Genomic DNA, 20,839 nt, shown 5'->3' with positions numbered 1-20,839 from the left:
ACGCGCGGTTCCCCCCGCGCTGGGCCCCTTTGTCAGGCCGCGGGCCCTTGGCTAGGCCCTTGCCTTACGCCGTCGGAGCCATGTCGGAACAGACGGGCCTGGCGCTGCCGCAGACCATGGACAGGTACGGGAGGACCGGCTCGGGCACGCCGGGGGTGGTTGCGTATGTGTGGGTTCGCCGTGGCTTTTGATGCTTGGGTGGTGCGGACCGCGTTAAGCTCGGTCGTGGCGGGGCTGGAGCGGGCTGCGGGGAGAACAGCGCGATGTGGGGGGCTGCCCGGTTCCTGTGGCTGCGGGAGGGAACGCCGGCATCGGGAGCGTTTGGTGCGTTCGCGGAAGCCTTGAAAGGCGACGTGTCTTGTGGGCTTTGTTACTTGCTTTGTCCGTTTTGGAGAAGCCTGTGGTTTCTTTTTTGAGTTGCTAAAAAGTCCGACCTGTAAACTCCTCTGACTTAATTCTAAGGGAGAAAAGGCATTCGCTTTTATTACGCTTACTTCCTCTGTTTACGTGTATTTGCACACGAAGCACTTTCACCCTGTTGTGCTGAGGATTTGAGATTCCCACTGTGGGGCATTGAGTCATCCGGGAAGCTCTTGAGAGCTGCACGTATAGGCGACACAACAGCCGGGCTGTTGGTGCCGGAGGTGTGACAGCACGGTGCTTCTGAAGGAATCTATCCTCTATTGGTAAATCCATCACACTTTTCATCACGAAAGAACGGGGAAAAGGGAGAAAAAAAACACGAACTTTGATGTTGTGATTTTGTTTTCCTTCTAAAGGAAGAGAGGATTTTAGTAAAATACACGCTGTTATCAGGCAGGTCATGGAGGGACAAACTCTGGGAGGCAAGGACAGAGCTTGCACTGCCTGGAAGGTGAGGATAAGGAACTTCAGTCCAAAAAGAAAAAAAAAAAGAAAAATATAAGTGATTTGCTGGGGGACAGAGGAAGAGGAAAAGCTTATTGTTGGTGTTTTAGAAATCCTGGGAAGTGATGTTTTTAAGGAGGCTAAGAGTCAGAAACTGGAAACACTTTTGCAAGAAGTAACAGAAAGGAGATAGGTTGGTTTTTGTTTTATTTTTTTTAGAAGCACTGTAAGATAAGTATTCTGTTTTACTTCCTGTGAATATCGAGAATAAAAAGGAAGATGGTTAAGGGATGACAAATGAGCAGGAGGAGGATGGTAAAGCTATTGTGTAGAAAGGAAGAAGAACGAGGAAGATCAGGTGATGATATGTAATATTTCATTATTTTGGATGTCTAAGAAATCATTATGTTCTGAATGGCTGCCCTGCTGTCTGTGGCTATTTTAACATAACATGAGGTCCTAATTCAGTGGGAAATGTCTGAGGTGTTATTTATCTGTGTTGCAAACAGTAAATTGATGTAATTAGATGACTCTGCGTAATAAAACTGAAGCTTTTCTTTTGTGCTCATATCAGCATTTGGGACTGTGACACGCAAGAATCTAGAATCTTTTGTGATGTCTTTGCAAGTTTTTTTCTTTCAAGCTTACATTTTTTTAAATGTCTTTTTTTTTTCCTCTGTTAGGATCTTCCCAGTATTAGCAAAGCTTACTGTTCATGAAAAGCTGTTAAAACCAAATGGCATGTAGAAAAGTCATGACAGGTTTAGGTGAGCGTTTGCTAAAAAGGAAGTTGGTTAACTGGCAGCCAAACCAGTTCACCATTCTTCAATTGGGTTTGGATATCTGCAGTTTGATGCACGTTTAATGTTCTTGTGAACTACAATTTGACACAGCTGAAAGGATATATCTCTGACCCTTTCCAAAGACTTCCTGGTAAATTTGGAATAAGAGTTGATAATCTAAAATAATTGGAAGGTGTTCCTGGCTTGCTTAACAACAAGGACAATAGGGGAGAAGTTTGAAGTACTTAGGAAGCATAGAGAAAGATATGAAGAAAGACTGCAGCTTTCATGCAAGCTTGTTGGACTCAGTATAGGAAGCTTTAGAAACAGCTGTGGGAAAACAATATATGAAAATGGTAAGAAGGTGCTGAGTATACAGGATTTGTGTTTAATTTAGGGCTCAGTACAGTACAAGTAGAAGGATCTTGGAGTAAACAAGACCTCAAAATGCAGTCAGGGTGAGTAAGTTTCTATTATATACTGGGGTTATGGAGTGTGGTTACGTTACAAGAAACTTTCTTGTTCCTTCATCTGGTGTTGATCAAGATCATACATGACTGCTTTTATGTTGTATGTAGGGATGATCAAGAAAAACCTTTCAGTATTTTGCATCAGGAGACATAACCTATGAATGACTCCTTTGTAGAGATTCTGAAGGGCAGAAGTTCCTTTTCTTTCATGCTGTTATTGTTGATGCTAATGACAGATAGTTATTGCGCTGGATAGCAATAACAAGTGCATACAGAAAAGCTTATGAGTTAATGTATTATCATTGCACACAGAGCACATACTCTTAAATCAAACTGAAATCTTGTAGTGAAGGATGGAGAAAATAGCTTTTCAGTGAATAAAGCTTTCTTTGGTGTCTAATACTTGTCAATGAGAGGGAAGATCTTTTTTTTTTCCTGATGCCTAGGTGGTATCACTGAGAATGGTGAAGTGCTGTAGTTTCAGGAATAAGTTACTGCTGTAGATCTGAATGTATGCACTGCTTCGTATGCAAGGGTGATAGCTCTTAAATCAAGTTCTTCAGTATGTATTTGTGAGAGAGAACATCTGGCTTTCTTTACTTGGCTCTTAGATGGTACATCTGTGTGACATTCTTCTTGTTCATTCTTCTTGGTATTTTTCCTACATAATTTTAGACTGAACAACATTTCTAAGAAACGACACCGTTTTAAAGTGTAATGAATTCCTTACTTGAAATTTCTAGCTAAGGACTTTATACTTAGCTGAAGTGAAGGGTTGCTACACCATGAACGCAAGAAGAAATAACACAGAAATATTGTACTCACAGTGGTATGAGGATCTTGAACATTTACAATGGAAGTATTGTACTCGGTATGCCAGTATTGCTAACTGAGTCCTTCTTGTCTTTTTAAATATCACTTTTAAAATAGGCTAAAAAAGAAGGAAGGTTTTTTGTTTTGTTTTCTTTCAGTTAGGCACTATGAACTTCCTGTCTTGGCACTGTTTAACAGTAGTTTTTCCAACTGAACACTTCTAAATGTTGCCTTGTTTATCCCTTGTTAGGTGTTCTGGCTGCTTTGCACATGCTTCAGACACTTTTGTTATTCCTGGCTAATGTTGGAAGATAAGCAGTTGAACTTTATCAGATTTTGGTTTGATTGGACTAGGTTTGATTAGTAACTTAATCTTTTAAGCGCATAGGTCACTCTGAAAGCAATGCTTCCTATTTATTTTCATGGAAACTATAACACATGCAAAATAACACTGTTTCACATAACAGCACAATAACGCTATTTCATAGAGCAAATTGTCAGCTACAAAATGCTATTTTTCAAGACAACTTCTTCCTCCAGTATACAAGGACTGCTCTGAAAGTAATGCCTCCTTGTTTTATCAGCAAAGATAAGTGAAAACTGATTGCAAACCTTTAGAAGGCCTGTTGCCCATCTGTGTAAAAGCATCAGGATGTTATTTTTAAGCTATTTTAACCTTGAGACTTCTGTCTTATGTATAGTATTTCCATACTGACATCTGCTTTGGTAGGCTTACATACAAACTTGAATATTTTAAACTTAATGGCTTAACAGCTTAGTTCTACCTGCAGACAGTATGAAATTAGCTCTCTGATTTTAGGGCTGGGAAACTCCCAAGAAGCTGTTTATCATCTTTGGTACTGAAAATCGTAGTACCTCATATACGTTTTCAGGGCATTCAAACAGTATGCTCATCTATTACATCTAAGAAGCTGAATGAAAGATCTTATTGATAGCTTCTTAGATCTCTGTGATAGTGCTTAGCTGTGGTTGTTTCCTTTGGCATGGTGGCTTGCAGTGCTTGCTGAAGTTAAATCTTGTGTCAACTAATACAAATATACCAAGTAACTATTTTAATATGTATAATTTCAGGGGAAAAAAAAAAACAACCCTCCAAGATTAAAGTATTACTTTCAGAACATTTTTAAAAGAAAACTTTGAGTGGCAGTTCATTGGTGCTCTGCTGTAGAGAGGAAAGGGAGTCCTGTGCATGAAAATGTGAAATAGTCCTTCTCTTTTAAAGCTGTAGTGTCTTTACATTGCTTTCTGCTCTCCCCTCATTTGTTTTTCCTGTTAACAAATGCTTCCACTTGGCACCTGAGTACTTTGTTTAAAAGTCAGTGTTTTATGTTGGACTAAAACATGTCAACATAAGGTAGCCTTCTGTGAAGGATGCTATTAGGAAGGCCGTGTGCTGAGTGCTTGTGATTGTTCTGCTGGTGAGTCATGCAGTCAGCTTGAGAGTGCTGGGCAGAGCTACTTAATGTTATGTTCAGACACCTTTACTAAAGATTCTTTCGGATTTTCAATACCAATGCCAAATATGAGTAGCTGTTCCTAAACCCATTGCCTCCCAGCCATCTCTTTTCTTGGGGTTTAAAATCCATGCTCAATTGAGATTTTTTTGGTGACTTCAAAGTTTAATTCTTCAATTTTCATTATTAGGAAGATAAAAGATGACTGTCTCTTCTAGAGCTTTTCGTTTGCTCTCTCACATACTGTAAATTTTATAATAAAAATGGAAGTTATAAACTGAGAATATAACTTGAGTAATAGCATCTATTATATAAGCTATTGAATTCAAAGCCATTTGCTTGACTTCCTGCCAATTTTTGTAGCTTTGGGACCCCACTTTCTATTTTATTTCTGCTTTGTTTGGAAGAACATAACAGAAAAAACTGCTTTAATCATGGAACTAAGGATGGAATGTGGACAGTCATAAGCTCAGTTTTTAAGTGATGAAGTTAGTGCTAATATGTTTACTTTTAATTGTACTGTGTCCAAAGATTGTTTCATTCTTACATTAGCTGTGTGATGCTGGAAAATTGATGCAGAAGTGTGAACTTGCATAATGCAAACTGTGAATGGAATCAAAGTTTGTATTTCTTATCTTTTATCATTTGCTTGCCGCAGTAGTGGTTTTAATGTTGAGACAGCTACGATTTTAGGCATGTCAAAGTTCTGTTCTCTATCTGTGTTGCTTCTGATGTTTGTAACATTTATCACCTACTTTTTACACGTACCACAAGTACCAGTATTGGTATTCTTCTGATGCAGTTTCTCTTCTATTTCCTCCAGTGCAAATTTAGCTGTTGTACATAATTTAATGCCTTTTAAAAAGAGCAAAGACACGTTTTCATCTTATTCTGGAGACTGACAGTTGTACTCAACATTCCAGTTTAAAACAACATATTAAAAATATCTTGATACTAATCCTTGAGAACACACAGATATGGTTAGTGCTTGATAAAGGAATGTAAGTAATTGCAACCTTCTGTTACAGAAAAGTAAATCTTCCAGGAGATATGTTTAGTATCCTTTGCCTCAGAACTTGAAGGAATAATAGTTAAATTCCTTTAAGTCAACTCAGTGTTTCTTTCCTCAATAATAGAGGATAAATGAATACAGTTGTTGCTCATAAAGGGGTGCAGCTAACAGGATTCTGATGAAGCATGAAGCAGTTGCGCACTGATACCCATCCTTAGTGCACAGACAGCCTTTCCCAGCAAGCTTCTTGAAACAGAATTGTTTTGTTATCAAGGTTTGCCTCAGTGCTAATATTTTTAAATTCCCCAGTAATGTCAGAAAGCTGTTTTCTGGAAACACTGACAAGGGAATCCTCTGAATGTGTAATTAAACAATAGGAGCATCTAAGTAGAATATCTTAGCATGCTTTGAGTTCCTTCTTACTAAGAAACAGCCTCCTGTGTTTTAGAGTCTCAGATCAATTTTCTGCTGCCTGTACTGTCACTTCTTTTCAGTCAAACCTTTCTCTATCCTCTTTTTATCTGTAGTAATTGAGTATTATAAGATGGAGAGTTATGTGAGTTATTTTCTGTGCATTGTTCTTTATTAAATGCTTTTTCACCAACATTTTTTATGCGTTTGTTTGACTGAAGTGTTGTCATCCTCTAACTGGAGAGTGTATTGACTGAGCTGCTGAAAGCAATGGTGCAAGTAATCTTTTTTCTTCCTCACAGTGCAGAATCCAGGTCATGATGACTGTGATCAAGAGTATAGTTGAAAATGCTTTTCCCAACTTCAGCCTCAATGACTGAAGTTTGACAGATATGATTTCTTGTTTTGCTACGCTTTTATTGTCTGGCAAGTAAATTTGGTGCATTAGAAACCATGGAAACAGTTGAACATCAAAATTTAGCACATAGAGAAGAGTGTAATGTGTCCCTGGGGAGTGGGCATTGGTGTAAGAATTCAATACAGTAGATTGCAGATGAATTACAGGAAGAATGACTTTTAAATCTACTTTGAAGTCTTACTCAGTCTTCCTCTCCTACATCTGGCAGTGTTGCTAGAACAAAGTTTTTCAATCTCATAATAATCCTAATAATACATCCTCCTTTAATCTCTTGTAAAGATCAGGTAGTTCGGCCTGTCAGGAGTTGGGTGTTCTACCTTAATAGCAGGTCATGTTATCAGTTGGGAAACTCTTGCCAGCTGGAGTTCTTGTACTATCTTGAGCATGCTACCTACCTTGCTTTCTACAGCCAGAGTAAATATTAGTATACAAATTCTATCTCATCTAGCTTCTTACTATATCTATTATACATGCATATCGTGCTGCTCTGCAGTTCAGCACTGAGAGAAGTTGAGACATTAAAGAATTTTTTCTGGTTTTCATTTTCCTAATCAGAGCTTTCAGACGTACTGCTGTATTATGTTGCTGCTATTGCAAGCAATTACTACATGATTAAGATATCTAAAGGAATACTCAAGGAAGTATTTTTAAATGATCTCAAAATCACAATTTGCTAAGTGTTTTGCCACTGTATTATTACAGTAGTAGCATTACATATTAGTAATATTATGTATTACCGTTACTTCTTACTCAGCTTTCATTTTTTGAATAATGTTCAACCCATATTTCAGTTTTGAAAGTAATTTGTTTGCAAACTTTGTGATCTCACCCCTTCCCCCCACTGTTGGGTTTATTTTTTTTTTTTTATTTTCCTGATGGTAAGATTCACGTTACTGCCCCCTAGCAGTTGCTTAGTGTCTTAGATTGCTGGAGGTGTATGCTGAGCTGCTAAAAAGTAATAATGACAGCTTAATTAGTAAAAATGTGTTATGTTTCAGTAATAAGGTGCTTGTTATGAGTAGTAGTTTTGCCTGATCTGTCTTTTGCATGGTTTTAGGAGGGCCCTGCTTTCCCTCTCCACTTCAATAAAAGAAATGTTTGCAATAGCTCTTTGTGTATTTAGAGACCCACAGCAAGGCTGCAGGTTATTACTTCGACCAGTAGTGTAGATTCTTTGATAAAATAGAATACATGTAAGGCATGATTAGAGCACAATAGGTGGTGGCTAGCAGTCCAAGATTTAATTTTATCCACAAGCTAGAAAGTTGCCAGTAGGATTTTGTGAACTGTCCTTTACTTATATCTCTTCCTTTATATAGTTCGGTTAGCTCAAGAGTAAACACTTTCTCCTTAATTGGAGCTATTATTCACAGCATAGAAATAAGCTGACCTTCCCTTAATCAATAGATCTCTGCTATGGTTTCTAGCTAGTTATTTTGTTTTGCTTCTATGCACTTCCTTGACTGCTTATTGGGTTTTAGTCATCTGTGGGCTTTTTTTTTTTTAAAGGACAAAATATATATTATTGAAAAGCTTCTTAAAATCTAGTTTCAGCAGTGCCATCCTCTGGCTAGAGTAAGTCAGAGCTGTTATATGGATACCACAGTTGTGTGACTATGTATTTGTTTATGATATTATCTATTTAAACTTTCCTGGCTGTTTTTTGACAAAATATTTTTGTATTAAAGACTATGTAAGCTTCTCTTCTGTTTAGCATTACGCCATATTATTGACCAGGGATGGCAGGATATTAAGACAGATAACCTTCAGGAACTTCTTTTAGTAGTTACACTTAGTTTCAAGGGGATAGCATGCTTTCCAGCTGAATGATCCCAGTTGGTCCATAGCTGCTATGCCACTCTGCCTTAAAGAAAATTAGTAGAAGTTATGATGCCGCGTATAAAGCTGGAGCCATGCACTGGAGCAGCTTTGCACTGCTATCTTTCTGGACTCACTTTTTCAACTGGTTTGAGCCCTTCTTTTTCTCTTAGGACACTGTGAGGGTTTTTGGAGTTTGATAGACAGAACTCGGGTTGAAAACGAAAGCATTTTCTTCTTGGAGAACTGGAAAGTACAGGGGAGATAGCAGCGCTCCATCTCTAATACTGCGGCAATCTCAATTTTCCTCTGCTAACTAGCTTCCACCATCGTGTTGGATAGATCTTACCTATTCTGCTGCTGAAGTCTTCGTGATGCTTTAGGCTTTGCAACTGAGGGCATCTCTTCTAACACTTGCTCTCCCCCATGAAGCATGACGTAAGCTAGCATATCTCATGGTAAGTGACACTGTTGCTTGATAGCTTTTATCAGAAACACAGGCCATGCTTGCAGTCTCTTGTGACCAAAGAGTGACTCTCTAGCACTAGATCTTCCTGCTGCTTTCTTCCAACTCAGGAAAAGGAAGTGCTTAGCAGAGTACTTGCAATATACTGTTTCACTGCCTCTTGAGAAAAGAGCTTACTGAGTTTCTCTACTGAAATGAACTGTAAAACAGCTTACCTATGTTGCGTCCTGCTATGTAACTCCCTTTAATTTTGAAATCTTGGTCTTCCCACTAATATATGATTTTACAGTATTTAGAGTGTAGTCAGTAGATTTATTAGAAGCTTATTACTATTAATCAGTAATATTTTATTTGTCAGTATTGTCTATGCATTAAAAACTTACAAGCTCATGGAAAATTGCTTTACAAATAGCGACTCTGGTTATTCCCTTGGAACAGTGCCTGTCCACAGCCAGTTATTGCAGTGCTTTTAGTCACATCTCCCAGTACATGCTTTCACCTGTTACTGCATTGGCTCACAATGCTGTCATTGCTATCAGCAGCCTTTTCACTTTTTTCTTCTTTTCAGATGTTAATATTTATAATTTTTATTTATAATAAGTATTCAATGCTTAGCAGAGTAAGGATGCTTTGTTCTGATCTTAAGGTAACAGTGAATTTGTGCTTCAAAGTAAAATGGTATGCTTTATAACATGCAGAAAAGTTTTCTTGAAGAGATTTCTTGTATTTTGTGAAGGATCTGTAATGGGAGGAAAATGCTTTTTGTGGCTCATAGTTAAGTGCTAGGTCCTGCTAAAAGTCTTGCAAGAATTTTCTTCTCAGAAGTTTTCTGTTTGTACTTGAAGTTCATGTATGTTTGCCACTGATCCTTAGGGATCAGAAGCTGTAGGAGAGCAAGTTCCTTAGTGATGCAGAATTCATGGTTTGGAGAGAAGCTTCTTCTCAGGCAAGCTATGAATTTCTAGATTACTTGTATAACGTTTGGAGTGTAAGCTCTCTGATCTTTGATACAGCTTTCTATCTATCCACTTTGCTTTTTGTATGCATGGTTTCCTGAAGGGACTTAGTGGAAGATAAAATGGATGTGATTAGTTTTTCTGAGTCAGAACAGAATTTTTTGAGTCTGGACAACTTTTAGGTACTGCGGACCAAAATCTAAAAGGCATTTGTAATCTTATATTCCAAGCTGAAATGATACTGGTCTGCTTTTTGTGTGTTGTGCTGATCTTAATTGCTTTTTTTTTTTTCCCCCACCATAGAAGTATAGAAAAATACATTAGTATTATTGATTTGGCTCTGTAGAAAAGTCATCAAGGAAAAAAGGTTTCTGTTTCTATCAGAAACAATGCTTTGTTCTGTCTTGCCAGCCTTTTCTATTTCAGGTTATCTGAGTAGCAACCCCATTCAGCAGTAAGAATCAAGGTCATATTTTATTCAGTACAAGAAAATGGAAAATGTGGCAGGAGCCAAGGTGCTTGTTTTGAAATGGTTTTATTTAGCTCTTTCTGCTACAGGTGCAGTCAATGGAAAGGGATAAAGCTGATGACAAAAACATGAGGAATCTACTGTTCATTATTCATGTCTTGTAAAAGGCTTAAGACTGTAAAGGATTTTGTTATTCATCTCATAAATCTTTCAAGTTTTTTCAGTTATGATTACCTGGAAGGAAATTAGATGGATCAGTTAAGGAAAAGATGAAGATTTTCTTATTAACAGAAAACTTGGACATAATTTATTCAGTGAGATGCTCATGGACATATCTGCTAGTTAAATAATCTGTCATTATTTGAGCATGGTTTAGACTTCTGTGGTTTTAATGCATTTGGCCTCATTGGCAGCCACAGACTTAACTAGCTCTGTTGTGAAGTTCTTAGCTGAAAAATGAAAGTATAAGTTGTGAATATAGGATTAAATTGGATGTGGAATTAGTAGAGCAAAGAGCAATACTGGAAGATGAACAATGCTGTGAGTAGTATTGTATTGTTTTACAGAAAGTGTACAGGGGCTGATGGAAACAAGAGAGGGTGATGCAATAAAGGTGAGATACAGTTGAGCAGCTGCGATGTGGCAGAAATCCTTTCAAAGAGACATGAAAGGAGAGGAAGAAGGTCAACAGCTGGCAATAAATTCTAGAAGAGAGAAGTTTTGTTAACCACTTTAACATATCCCTACATAAAAACTGCAGTTGGGTGCATTTATTTACAGGGTTTGTAACGTTGTATCATTTGCATTAAGGTTTTGTCATGTAAGAGGATTAGCTTTATTTTCCCAATTGAAACTACTGCATTGATTTTATATTTTTCATTTCAAAGAAGCAATTACAAAATGCTCAGTGTGGAAGGAGATACTTGATAATACAAGTAAGCATTTCATGCATTTAATTATTAGAAGGCTGAACTGCAGTCGCAGTGCTTTTTAACCCATAAATGATCAAAAACTGAAATTAGTAATTCAGAATGTATTAAAAGCATCTGCTTAGCTGCCTGCGATATTGTGTTGTTAATACCGCAGGACAAGACTGTGGTTAAAAAGAAAAAAACCTATGTATTTGGTGATTAGGAATGAAGCAACAAGCATCATTTCTAGGTATACATTTTCTAAAAATACTTATGAAAGTTTAGCACTTGAAAGTAGCAAAAATATCTTTTTTTCTTCCTGTAATTACAGAAGCTGCTGGGTTTGTTTTGCTACCGATGAGGATGATCGGACAGCAGAGTGGGTGAGACCTTGCAGGTGCAGGGGCTCTACGAAGTGGGTTCATCAGACTTGTCTACAGCGCTGGGTGGATGAAAAGCAAAGAGGAAACAGTACTGCTAGAGTTGCTTGTCCTCAGTGCAATGCAGAATATTTAATAGTATTTCCAAAGCTAGGTAAGATGTGTATCATTTTAATCATAATATAATGGGTTGTTTCTGTATATTGTTCCTAATTCTTTGCTTTCTTTAATGCTTGGAGCCTCTGTTTTATTGACAACCTTGAGCTGAAAAAATTTAGCTGAAAGGAAATTTCTGAATGACAATACATATTGCTAAGAGGGAATAAAACTGGCTATATGTTGTCCATGGTCAAGAAAATGTAAAAAGCATGATAACTCGTTAGGAAGTAATTGATATATCAGTCCTTGAGTCACTTTTGCTGTAAGGTAGCTATGCAGAAGGCATCAGGTGTTGATAATTAGCTTTACTTTTGGTGTGTGGGGAGGGGGGGTTGATATCTGAGCAGTGAAGATATACTGCAAAACTTGAAGGTTTTGGCAATGGGCAAAATAAGTGCCTGTAGTTTGGTTAAGATGCATGCACAGGAAAAAAAAAAAAAGGTATTTTCATTTGTTCCTGCAATTGGTGGCATCCTTTGTTTGAATGCTAAGGTGCCTAAATACTAATGTTCCTAGCTTCTGATGAATCTGGCATAAAATTCTTGCATGAGACTGTTCAGCTTTTGCATGCAGGCATCTTTTGATCTGTTTTCTTTCTTGATACCAACTTTTTCCATGGTAAAGATATGAGGGAGGCATAAAATATAACGTGGCATGTGTAATTTTACACAAGTCTATAGCATAGCAGACCAAGAAGGTGATTTGGGGTTCATCAGACCTCCATTATGACCTCAAGTCCTTCAAGCACATGGGACAGTTGTGCCCTTTTGTAGCTCTTTTTTGTAACCCAGAACTGTTACATCAGAACTCAACTGTAAGTCAAGCAAGGTCACACAAGGCAAAGTTAAGACAGTAAGATTTCAAGCAGTCTTAGCAGTAGCCCCTACTTTGTGCTGCAGCAAACACATTACTAGTCATGCCATTCAAAAAACTGAAGTTTCTTCAGCAGGTAAGATATAGCAACTAACCAAGTTTCCATGACATGTTATGGTTTAGAAATGTAATCTAAGTTAAGACTCTTCTAATGTACTGCTGGAAAGAGGTTTCCATGAAAGAGTACTTTCTAAAAACTCCTCCTAGTGAAGTATCTTCTTTTTGTTGTTGTTGTTTTTTAAATACTAAAAGAACTGCTTTAAACCCAGAGGTTTCATTATTATTATTTCAATTTAATAAATAAGAAAACCAAACTTGTCAGACAAACTTCTGCTAAAGCATGATTCTTTTTAACATGTGGAAATGTGAAAAATATTACTGTATTTGGTTCTTTCGTGTATGTCAGAGATTTTTTTTCACTTTTGTACATCTTTAATATCATCTTAAAAGATAAGTTCTGCCTTTCTTACTACTTTAATCCTGCAGGGATAATTAAAGTTTAGTGGAACATTTTTTTTTTTCTAGCTCAATATTCTGTACTTAATTCTGTAATGTGCTTCCTTTCATGATTGGGATCAATGGGTGCAATCTGTTAATATTTTATCTTAGACTTCTGCTGTTGCCATACCACCTTGCCAAGTTGTGTAAGGCAAGCTTCAGTGCTTTGTGTTACCCCACAGGACTTGCAGCATATGATGATTGTGTGTGGTTTTTTGGGTAGTTCTGGTGATGCTTTTTTTGGGGGGGAGGGGAAAGGGAAAAGAAGTTTCTTGTCTTTACCTCCTTCAATAGAATCATGTAAATTTTCCAAATAGTGCACTGAACTTTCTCAGTGATTGTGGGAAGCTATCAAGATATGCAAACGACTTTGTATTTAGCACTTGCAGTTATGATCTTGCTGCTATTTCAATATGCTCATAAATATCCCAGCAATCTTTTAAATTTGTCCTGGAAAGTTAAACATAACTGTTAATACAGTTGAACTTGTTGTTCAATTAATTTATATTTGGAGTGAAGCATTCCTTAAAAAAAACCCACTAAATTTCATACCTATTCAACAATAAGTTGCTCAACTCGAGCGTACATTAACTTTGTAACTTTGTCAGCTACTGAATGACTAATTTACATCAATTGGTGTATTTGAAGCAGGGTGCTGATGAGGTGTTTTCTGCTGCGAAGGAAGAAGCTTCCTGCCCTTAAAACTAGGACTTTTTATCAAAACAGCACATTCTGTACTAGAAGATGCATGGAAGGGTAACTAACTTACAGTATATTAGTAGGGTAAAACATGATTCTCTGCCAGAGCTGGACTAAGAGGCTAATCAACATTCTGCCCAAGTTAGTTACACAAAACTGTCTATTAGATTGTTACATAGCTTAGCCTTATTTACAATTACTTATGTGAAGTCTACATATAAGCTAGATATGTCTGAATTGTGAGTCTTCAGTATGATCATGCACAAACACCAGTTAAAAGTTGCAATCCCTGCATCAGGTCTCCGGATGGTGTTACCATACAAGTGGTATATAAAACTGCTCTTTGTTTGGGAGTGCTTTTCTAGAATGTCAGTGTTGATAAATATTATAACTAGTTCACTGAGATGTCCCTGTTACTTGTTTTCATTGGCTGGCTTCAGCTGACTAGAATTGGTGTTGGTATTGGGTGGTTGTGATTTTTTTTGTTTTTTTTTTTTTTTTTTTTGAAAGCACATCCACTGTTCTCTTGCAGAGCCAACTAAATGATGGAATGGGAGTCACAATTTTGTCAGTAATAAAAGTATGCAAGAAAAGTAGTCACCATTTACTTTCTGACAACTCATGTAACATCCTAAAGAGCTTGTTGTAAAACACAAAAATGAAATTCCTACTTTTCTACTGATACTTAGAAGTCTGACAAACACAAAAGTAGCATGGGATGTGGTAATAATGATAACCATTTTTCAGTTCCATGCATACTTTCCAGACTCTTCAACTTATAGCTTTTGCTTTGCTGGTTCTCTTGCAGTCTTCAAAAAAAAAGATGTGAGTATGCCCTGCTTATCAAAGTTGGCATGAGTAATGTGTTGCTCTGTGCAAGTCTTGCAAGTGGAGTTGTCAATAAACAATGAAACTGTGTATTATCAACAGCTCTAAATGAAAGGGATTTTTTTCCTCCAATATTTGAGGTAACCCTAGAAATACTGAATGCAACCCATCACTTTTCCAGTGGAATGAATCTTTGCTTTTTTTTGCTCTAGAGTGGGATAAAGTTTAGTGACAACTTTCTTGTGGCAGGTGCTGGGAGCTTTCTTCACTATGCTTATAGCTGCATCTTGAAACCTTACTTTTCCTCTGTCATAGGTCCAGTTGTTTACGTTTTGGATCTTGCAGATCGACTGATCTCAAAGGCATGTCCATTTGCTGCAGCTGGAATAATGGTGGGCTCCATATACTGGACAGCAGTTACATATGGAGCTGTGACAGTGATGCAGGTACATTTGTATTTCCTCTTCTAGATCTTACAAGCCTTGAAAGCAAAGCTTTTAAATAGGATTTTTAAATTAAAAAAATAGACTCCTTTCTTCCCTTAGCTTAAAATGTGGCCGTATGGTATTTGGTTCTGTTTGTATAGGAACTTGTAGCAAAAATGTGTATGATAACCATTTTAACTTGAGCCCAAATTAGTTGATGCAGTCTCCCTGGTACCAATGTCAAATGGCTATATAAAAGTGATATAAAATAACTTACAAGACCTCCTCCATCCAGTGGATGAGACTCCCAACTACAGAATCGTACATCTCTGAATTTCTTCATCTCCTGTCTTGTTCTTGTAGCCCTTACAAGGGCACTGCAAGCATCTGTAGGGATAAAACTGGAATTTAGTGAAATGTACTAGTCCTTATCTCTCTGAAAACTGCTACACTGAGCTTTTTTCTGTAGTAACTTCTATGATCTTTTATAGCTTCTCTAAAACTACATAACAAAATGGAAAACTAAACATTCCTCTCTGTGGTTGCTTTACTTTTGAAATGAGAATCTGGCCTTAAGCAAAGGCAAGTTGTGAGTCTAGTTAAGCAACTGCATGGTTACAACTTCACACCCATGTTGTTATAGATACCTGGGTTTGAAGAATTAGCTTTTTTCCTCTGGTTGCATACAGTGTGATCTCTTTTGCATAGAGGATTCCTAATTAAGGGATTTTTTAATTAAAACATCCTGAAATACAATTTATCCTTTAAAGAGAGAGATCTAATCAATTTGAGTATAGAATTAATCATTCAGAAATTTAAGTTTTTGTATGCATTGTGGAAAGCTTTCTGTTTTCATACTTCAGATGTTTATGCTTTTACTCATGCATGCAGAAGGACATGAAACTTTTGCTGAGATGGTGAAGAATTGTGTTACAGGTCTCTGTTGCAAGATTAATGACATGCATAGTAGGGCAAGAAGCTCACTTGTCTGCATTATGCTTGATAAACAGCCAAGGATGCAAAAGGAAGACTGAGTACATTAGTTGAAAGGTTTTTTGTTATCTTAAAATGTATGGTCGGTTCCTCCCCAAAGCAAACTTTTAAAATTGTATTTCTTGTTTGTCCACTATGTACATATTTATCAGGTGGTGGGTCACAAAGAAGGTCTTGATGTTATGGAGAGAGCTGATCCTTTATTTCTTTTGATTGGACTTCCCACTATCCCAGTCATGCTAATACTGGGCAAGATGATTCGCTGGGAGGACTATGTGCTCAGACTGTGGCGCAAATATTCTAATAAGCTACAAATTTTGAACAGCATATTTCCAGGTAATGTGAATTAATTTTAAAAGAAAATACCAAGTTTAAGTTTTCCTGTCTAGGAGACAGGATATGAATTTCTACCATCCTTAAGTATGGGTGATTATACCTTCCCTCTACTATGTTTGTTTTATTTTGATTGTGCTCATATAGTACCTAGTGAGGCAGTTGGGGCAGCAGAAGCAGGAATGTGGTTTCAGTTAAGGCTTTAGTAACGAAAGAAGCTACTAAATATAAGTTTCTCATTTGAAAGTAAAAAATGAATATAGTCGCATAATTGAAATGGAATATCTGCTGAAAAGAGGTTGAGAGTTATCAAAGTAATTAAACTGAATATCTATGCTGTTGCACTGTATATTTATAATGAAGCCAAGGAGGGCAGGACAAGTTCCTCCTATGTTCTGTTTGAGGCAGTGGCTACATTCTCTCTTCTTCTGCTCTCATCCCTTCAGGCATTGGTTGTCCTGTTCCCCGTATTCCAGCAGAGGCCAACCCGTTGGCCGATCACGTCTCTGCTACACGTATTCTGTGTGGAGCTCTGGTTTTCCCTACTATTGCCACAATAGTGGGCAAGCTGATGTTCAGCAGTGTTAACTCAAATTTACAAAGGACAATCTTGGTAAGATACGCTATTCTTTGTTATATAAATAGTTATATAGGATTGTAAAATGCTGTGGAGTGGGAGGAAACTAAAAAGTGTAAATTGAACTAGAACTTAAGTGGCATTTGATTAAGGGTAGAGGAGATTTCCTGAAGTTGTCTGCCTTGGTAGTGGGCAAGCATTACTTGTGAGAGACTTTTTTTCCCCTATGCCTGAAAGTAACCTGGAAAAGGTTGAAATCTGTGACTGGTACTGTGCTAGGCAAATCTTAACAGTAGATGAGCAATCAGTATTTTCTAAGAACAGGCTCTGCAAGTGAGAACTAGGGTTTGTATTATCAGCCTTTTCAGATTAGCTTCTGTTGACTCATTGGAAGAGTCAATTTATTGAAATAAGAATTAAAAGATATTTCTTACACCTTAAATGAAGGCAGAAGAATGGGTAGATGAGAAAAATCTCCCTTGTGAATAACCTCTCAGGCTTGCAGCTTTTCAAGAGGAAGCAGAGTGAGTTTCATGAACTGGCATTCCTGGTAGATGTGACTGTCAGTTCAGTCTTCTTTTTTCAATTCTAACATGTGGAAGAAACAGCAGTGTTACAACCATTTGCTCAGGCTAAAGGTTTCTTAGCGTTTCTCCTTACTTTGAAGACTTGAGATGAACACAGGGTAAAACTTTAAAAATAATAAATTGGCTTTCTTTCACTTTATGCTTGTTTTTAGCAAGTGTCCTCTATCAGTCTGTTTATGGAATGGTAACAAATATTATTATTTGTGCCATCTGTAATTATTCAGAGAAGGGGAAAAAAGCAGATAAATAACTGTTTACTTAGTTTTTGAAATAGAATAATAGACTTCTAGAATATATGTTGACTCCCAAGGAGATAAAAGTTTTCAAAAATACCTGTAGGTCTGTTTTATAATTCCTTATATATAACCTGAACCTCTGTAATGCTGTATTGTGACAGAAAACTGTTATAATCATTTGGAATTGTCCTAATTAGCTAACTTGGAAAGAAAAAGCTGTTTAATTAGAAAGTAAACCTTATTAAATAAGTTTTCTTTTACAAAGAACGTTTGCAGTGATATGATGATGGACTTTGCAGGCTTTCAAAATCTCTTTTTATTTCAGGGTGGAATTGCTTTTGTTGCTATAAAAGGAGCTTTTAAGGTTTACTTCAAACAACAGCAGTATTTGCGCCAAGCTCACCGCAAAATTTTAAATTATCCTGAGCAAGAAGGTGCATAAGGCTGTGATCATCTGATGTCATACAGTCTCACCTAACAGGTTTTCGTGTTGTATTGGTTCCATCATTATTGCACAGTAGTGGAGAATTGTGATAAGTTGCTGCTCCTGTTTTTTTCTTTAAGTACAATAAAGCACTGTCTTGTGGCAGGGTATATCCTTTCAGTAATCACTGAACCTAAGAATGTGACTTGCTTTCATTGTTTTGGGGTATTTTTCTTGAGCAACAGGCTTTGGAATTACTTTCTTTGAGCCGATTTGCTGAATGGGTGAAAAAAAATATCGCCAACTACACAACAAAAACACTTTAAATTGTGTAGTTAATATAGGCCATATTCAGATGCTTTTTTTAATAGTGCATTTTCATACCCAGGCTGTCATCCATTTCAGTACTTCACACAATGAAGGTTGTTTGTTTGTTTTTTAAGGAAGGAAATGAGTCATTACTAAGGGAAAGTAATTGTGGGACATCAGGCAATAAAGGTTTTCTTGTATCTTGCTGATGTGGAACAGGGAGTGTACAATACACAAATGGCTGGACAGAGACAGCGAAAGATCATTCTGCAGGACTTGTGTGTCAGCTTTAGCCACCTAAGTACAAGCTTTTGAAATGAGCATGGCTTCCAGGTGACTATTGTATTACTGATACTTTTTATTGTCCTATTGTATCTTCTGCAATGCCTACTGTTTTCTCGTGACATTTTTTTTTACTGTTTTGTAACTGGTACTAGATAGCTTTCTTTTTTTCCTTCACAGTAAAATAATGATGTGGGGGAAATGAATTTCAATTACTCTAGTTAAGTATTGGAGCAATTGTTTAGTTCTTATGTTCCTTTTGATTATATAAGTTATCTGTACAAGTAAAAAGAGTAGAAAAAATACGAGGAAACAATGAATGCTAAAGTTACATTTAGAAGAAAGCTCTAGTTTTCAGTTTCAACTTCAGATCTGGGGGCACAGCTCAGCTCCTGTATCTGGACAAGTCTTTTCTCTGCCCAAGCCATCTGTATTGGCAGGATAGCCAGGAACAACCGCTGGAAGGGGGGCAATGCTACACTGGAGTACTGAGTTTAAGACATTACCAGCAGTTTAGACAGCTGAATGCAACTTGGTTCTGTTCTGTAAAGGACTAAGGATAAATCTTAAATGTGTAATAAACTAAGTTAGTTTATTTGCACAGTAAGCTTTACTGTTATAACATGTTCAGAGTAGCCTGCTGATGGGACACTAGCACTTCAGTTATTTCAGATATTTAAAAACTTAACAGAAATTAACAGTTTTCCAAAGTTAAATTTTGACAAATATAACATGGCCGTTTAATATTCCTATCAGATCTAACCTCAAATTAGTACTGGAAGTTCTCTTTACAACAATTTGTTGCTCTCAAAAGCTTTTTTCTTCATAATACGATGTCAAATGCATGGAGACAGGTTTTAAAAACAAACAAACAAACAAAAAACAACAACAACAACAAAAAAGAACCAATTAGTGAAAGTATTTGTAAGTAACTATTTCTTTTCACCAGAAATGAAGGAAATGCAGAGTGGATTTAATATTTGGCTGCAATAATGTATGTTAAAAAAAACCTTGAAATACAGTACCTTTTCTATAGTATATTCGTCTTAAATACTGAGATGTAATATTTTAGAACTGTATAAAGTGTATATATGGCCACCTACTATTCAAAAACTACAGGTATAGAAAATTATACATTTGATCCATATCAAATACTTTGAGATTCTTGCTGTAACTGAAGAATTGCTACAATCTTGCAAGTCTGTTGATTATATTTGTCTTTGAGTGGGCTCAATTTTATATAAACTTTAGATAGAGTGGCAACCTTGAAAAGTTGCTGCTTTATGTAAGATAGCCTTGAAACATATACATATTTCTTATGGAATTCCTCATTTTGAGAAAACAGCTTTTCAGTGGTCTTCACTGTATATATTTCCAGCCAATTTATTACTGTTTTTTAAAGTCTCATGAAGAATGGAATGATGCAAATTACCAGTCTTGAAACTTGTTCTATGGGAAGAGATAATTGTCTTCACTGAAACTTGAAGCTACTGTAAAAATATCGTTACAGAAACACCGTTTGGATTATATGATGATTAAAGTGGTGGCAGAAAGTCATTACTTTGGTTACTATGTTGTAAATCTTGTTTTTAGTATTACAAATTATAGTTATGTTGAATTAGGCTGAATAAATATTTTTTACGCTCCGTAGTGTATTTTGTCAGTTGAACAGAAGCCAACAACAACGGAATGTGTTTTAATGTGTATCTGAGGAGTTATACAATCAATTTTCAGTTGATAGGTCAAAGAAATATCTTGCAGTAAAGGAAAGATGACTGAGTCTTCAACCTCACACTTCAAATTTACTGTCTGTTTTGTTTTTTCCCCTCGCTTGTTTATGATTAGTGAATGAGATGGTGGAATGCATTTCTCAAACATTTAAAGCAAAACATTGTTGCAACGTGAAAGACCTCTGTTAATACAAAATTGTGATTGGGAGTTGTTAGATAACTCTGGGTTGGCTGATGTGCTGGGTTTATTGGGGAATACAGTGATGTCTCTTCATTTTGAAAGGTAATACTGGCTGTAGGAATGATTTTTTTCACTAATGGTTAATGTTCTGATACCTTCACAGAAGAAGCATTAAATGTCATTTAGCATTTTTCAATGCAATATAAGAGTTCTCAACCATTCTTACTCAGAATTTTTTTTTTTTTTTTCCCCCCATTTAGGCAAGAGCTGAACTACAGTTATGGTAATGCATGAGGAATTCATTCACTCATTTTTCTATCTAAAATTCTTAGACTTGAATGGAGCTCTACTAACTTTTTGTTTGAATGGTTTTTCTTTTGTTTGTTCTCTTTCCCCTGTAAAAGTTCCCACTTGCAACAGTTTCCTTGAGCTGCCTGTTTTGAATTACATTAATTCC

At 36.7% G+C, this 20,839-nt stretch overlaps 1 protein-coding gene across 1 annotated transcript; it reads left to right on the top strand.

Annotated features, from left to right (window-relative positions):
- Positions 1 to 6: 6 nt before the first annotated feature.
- On the top strand, positions 7 to 20,117 carry MARCHF5 (membrane associated ring-CH-type finger 5). The gene is made up of 6 exons (XM_010714562.3): positions 7 to 124; positions 11,200 to 11,402; positions 14,621 to 14,751; positions 15,876 to 16,059; positions 16,503 to 16,669; positions 17,782 to 20,117. The coding sequence occupies exons 1-6, from the start codon at positions 81 to 83 to the stop codon at positions 17,896 to 17,898; spliced, it is 846 nt and encodes a 281-aa protein (XP_010712864.1). The 5' UTR covers positions 7 to 80; the 3' UTR covers positions 17,899 to 20,117.
- The last annotated feature ends 722 nt before the right edge of the window (positions 20,118 to 20,839 follow it).

The sequence above is a fragment of the Meleagris gallopavo genome, chromosome 8 (genome assembly GCF_000146605.3).
Source record: "Meleagris gallopavo isolate NT-WF06-2002-E0010 breed Aviagen turkey brand Nicholas breeding stock chromosome 8, Turkey_5.1, whole genome shotgun sequence".
Lineage (NCBI taxonomy): Eukaryota > Metazoa > Chordata > Aves > Galliformes > Phasianidae > Meleagris > Meleagris gallopavo.
This window is presented reverse-complemented; position numbering and strand designations above follow the sequence as displayed.

Bases quoted from the DNA above. Each gene is read 5' to 3' on its own strand.
- MARCHF5 (XM_010714562.3), top strand. From the start codon at position 81: ATGTCGGAACAGACGGGCCTGGCGCTGCCGCAGACCATGGACAG. The intron at 125-11,199 runs GTACGGGAGGAC...CTGTAATTACAG, and splicing joins CTGCCGCAGACCATGGACAG to AAGCTGCTGGGTTTGTTTTG. The intron at 11,403-14,620 runs GTAAGATGTGTA...CCTCTGTCATAG, and splicing joins AATAGTATTTCCAAAGCTAG to GTCCAGTTGTTTACGTTTTG.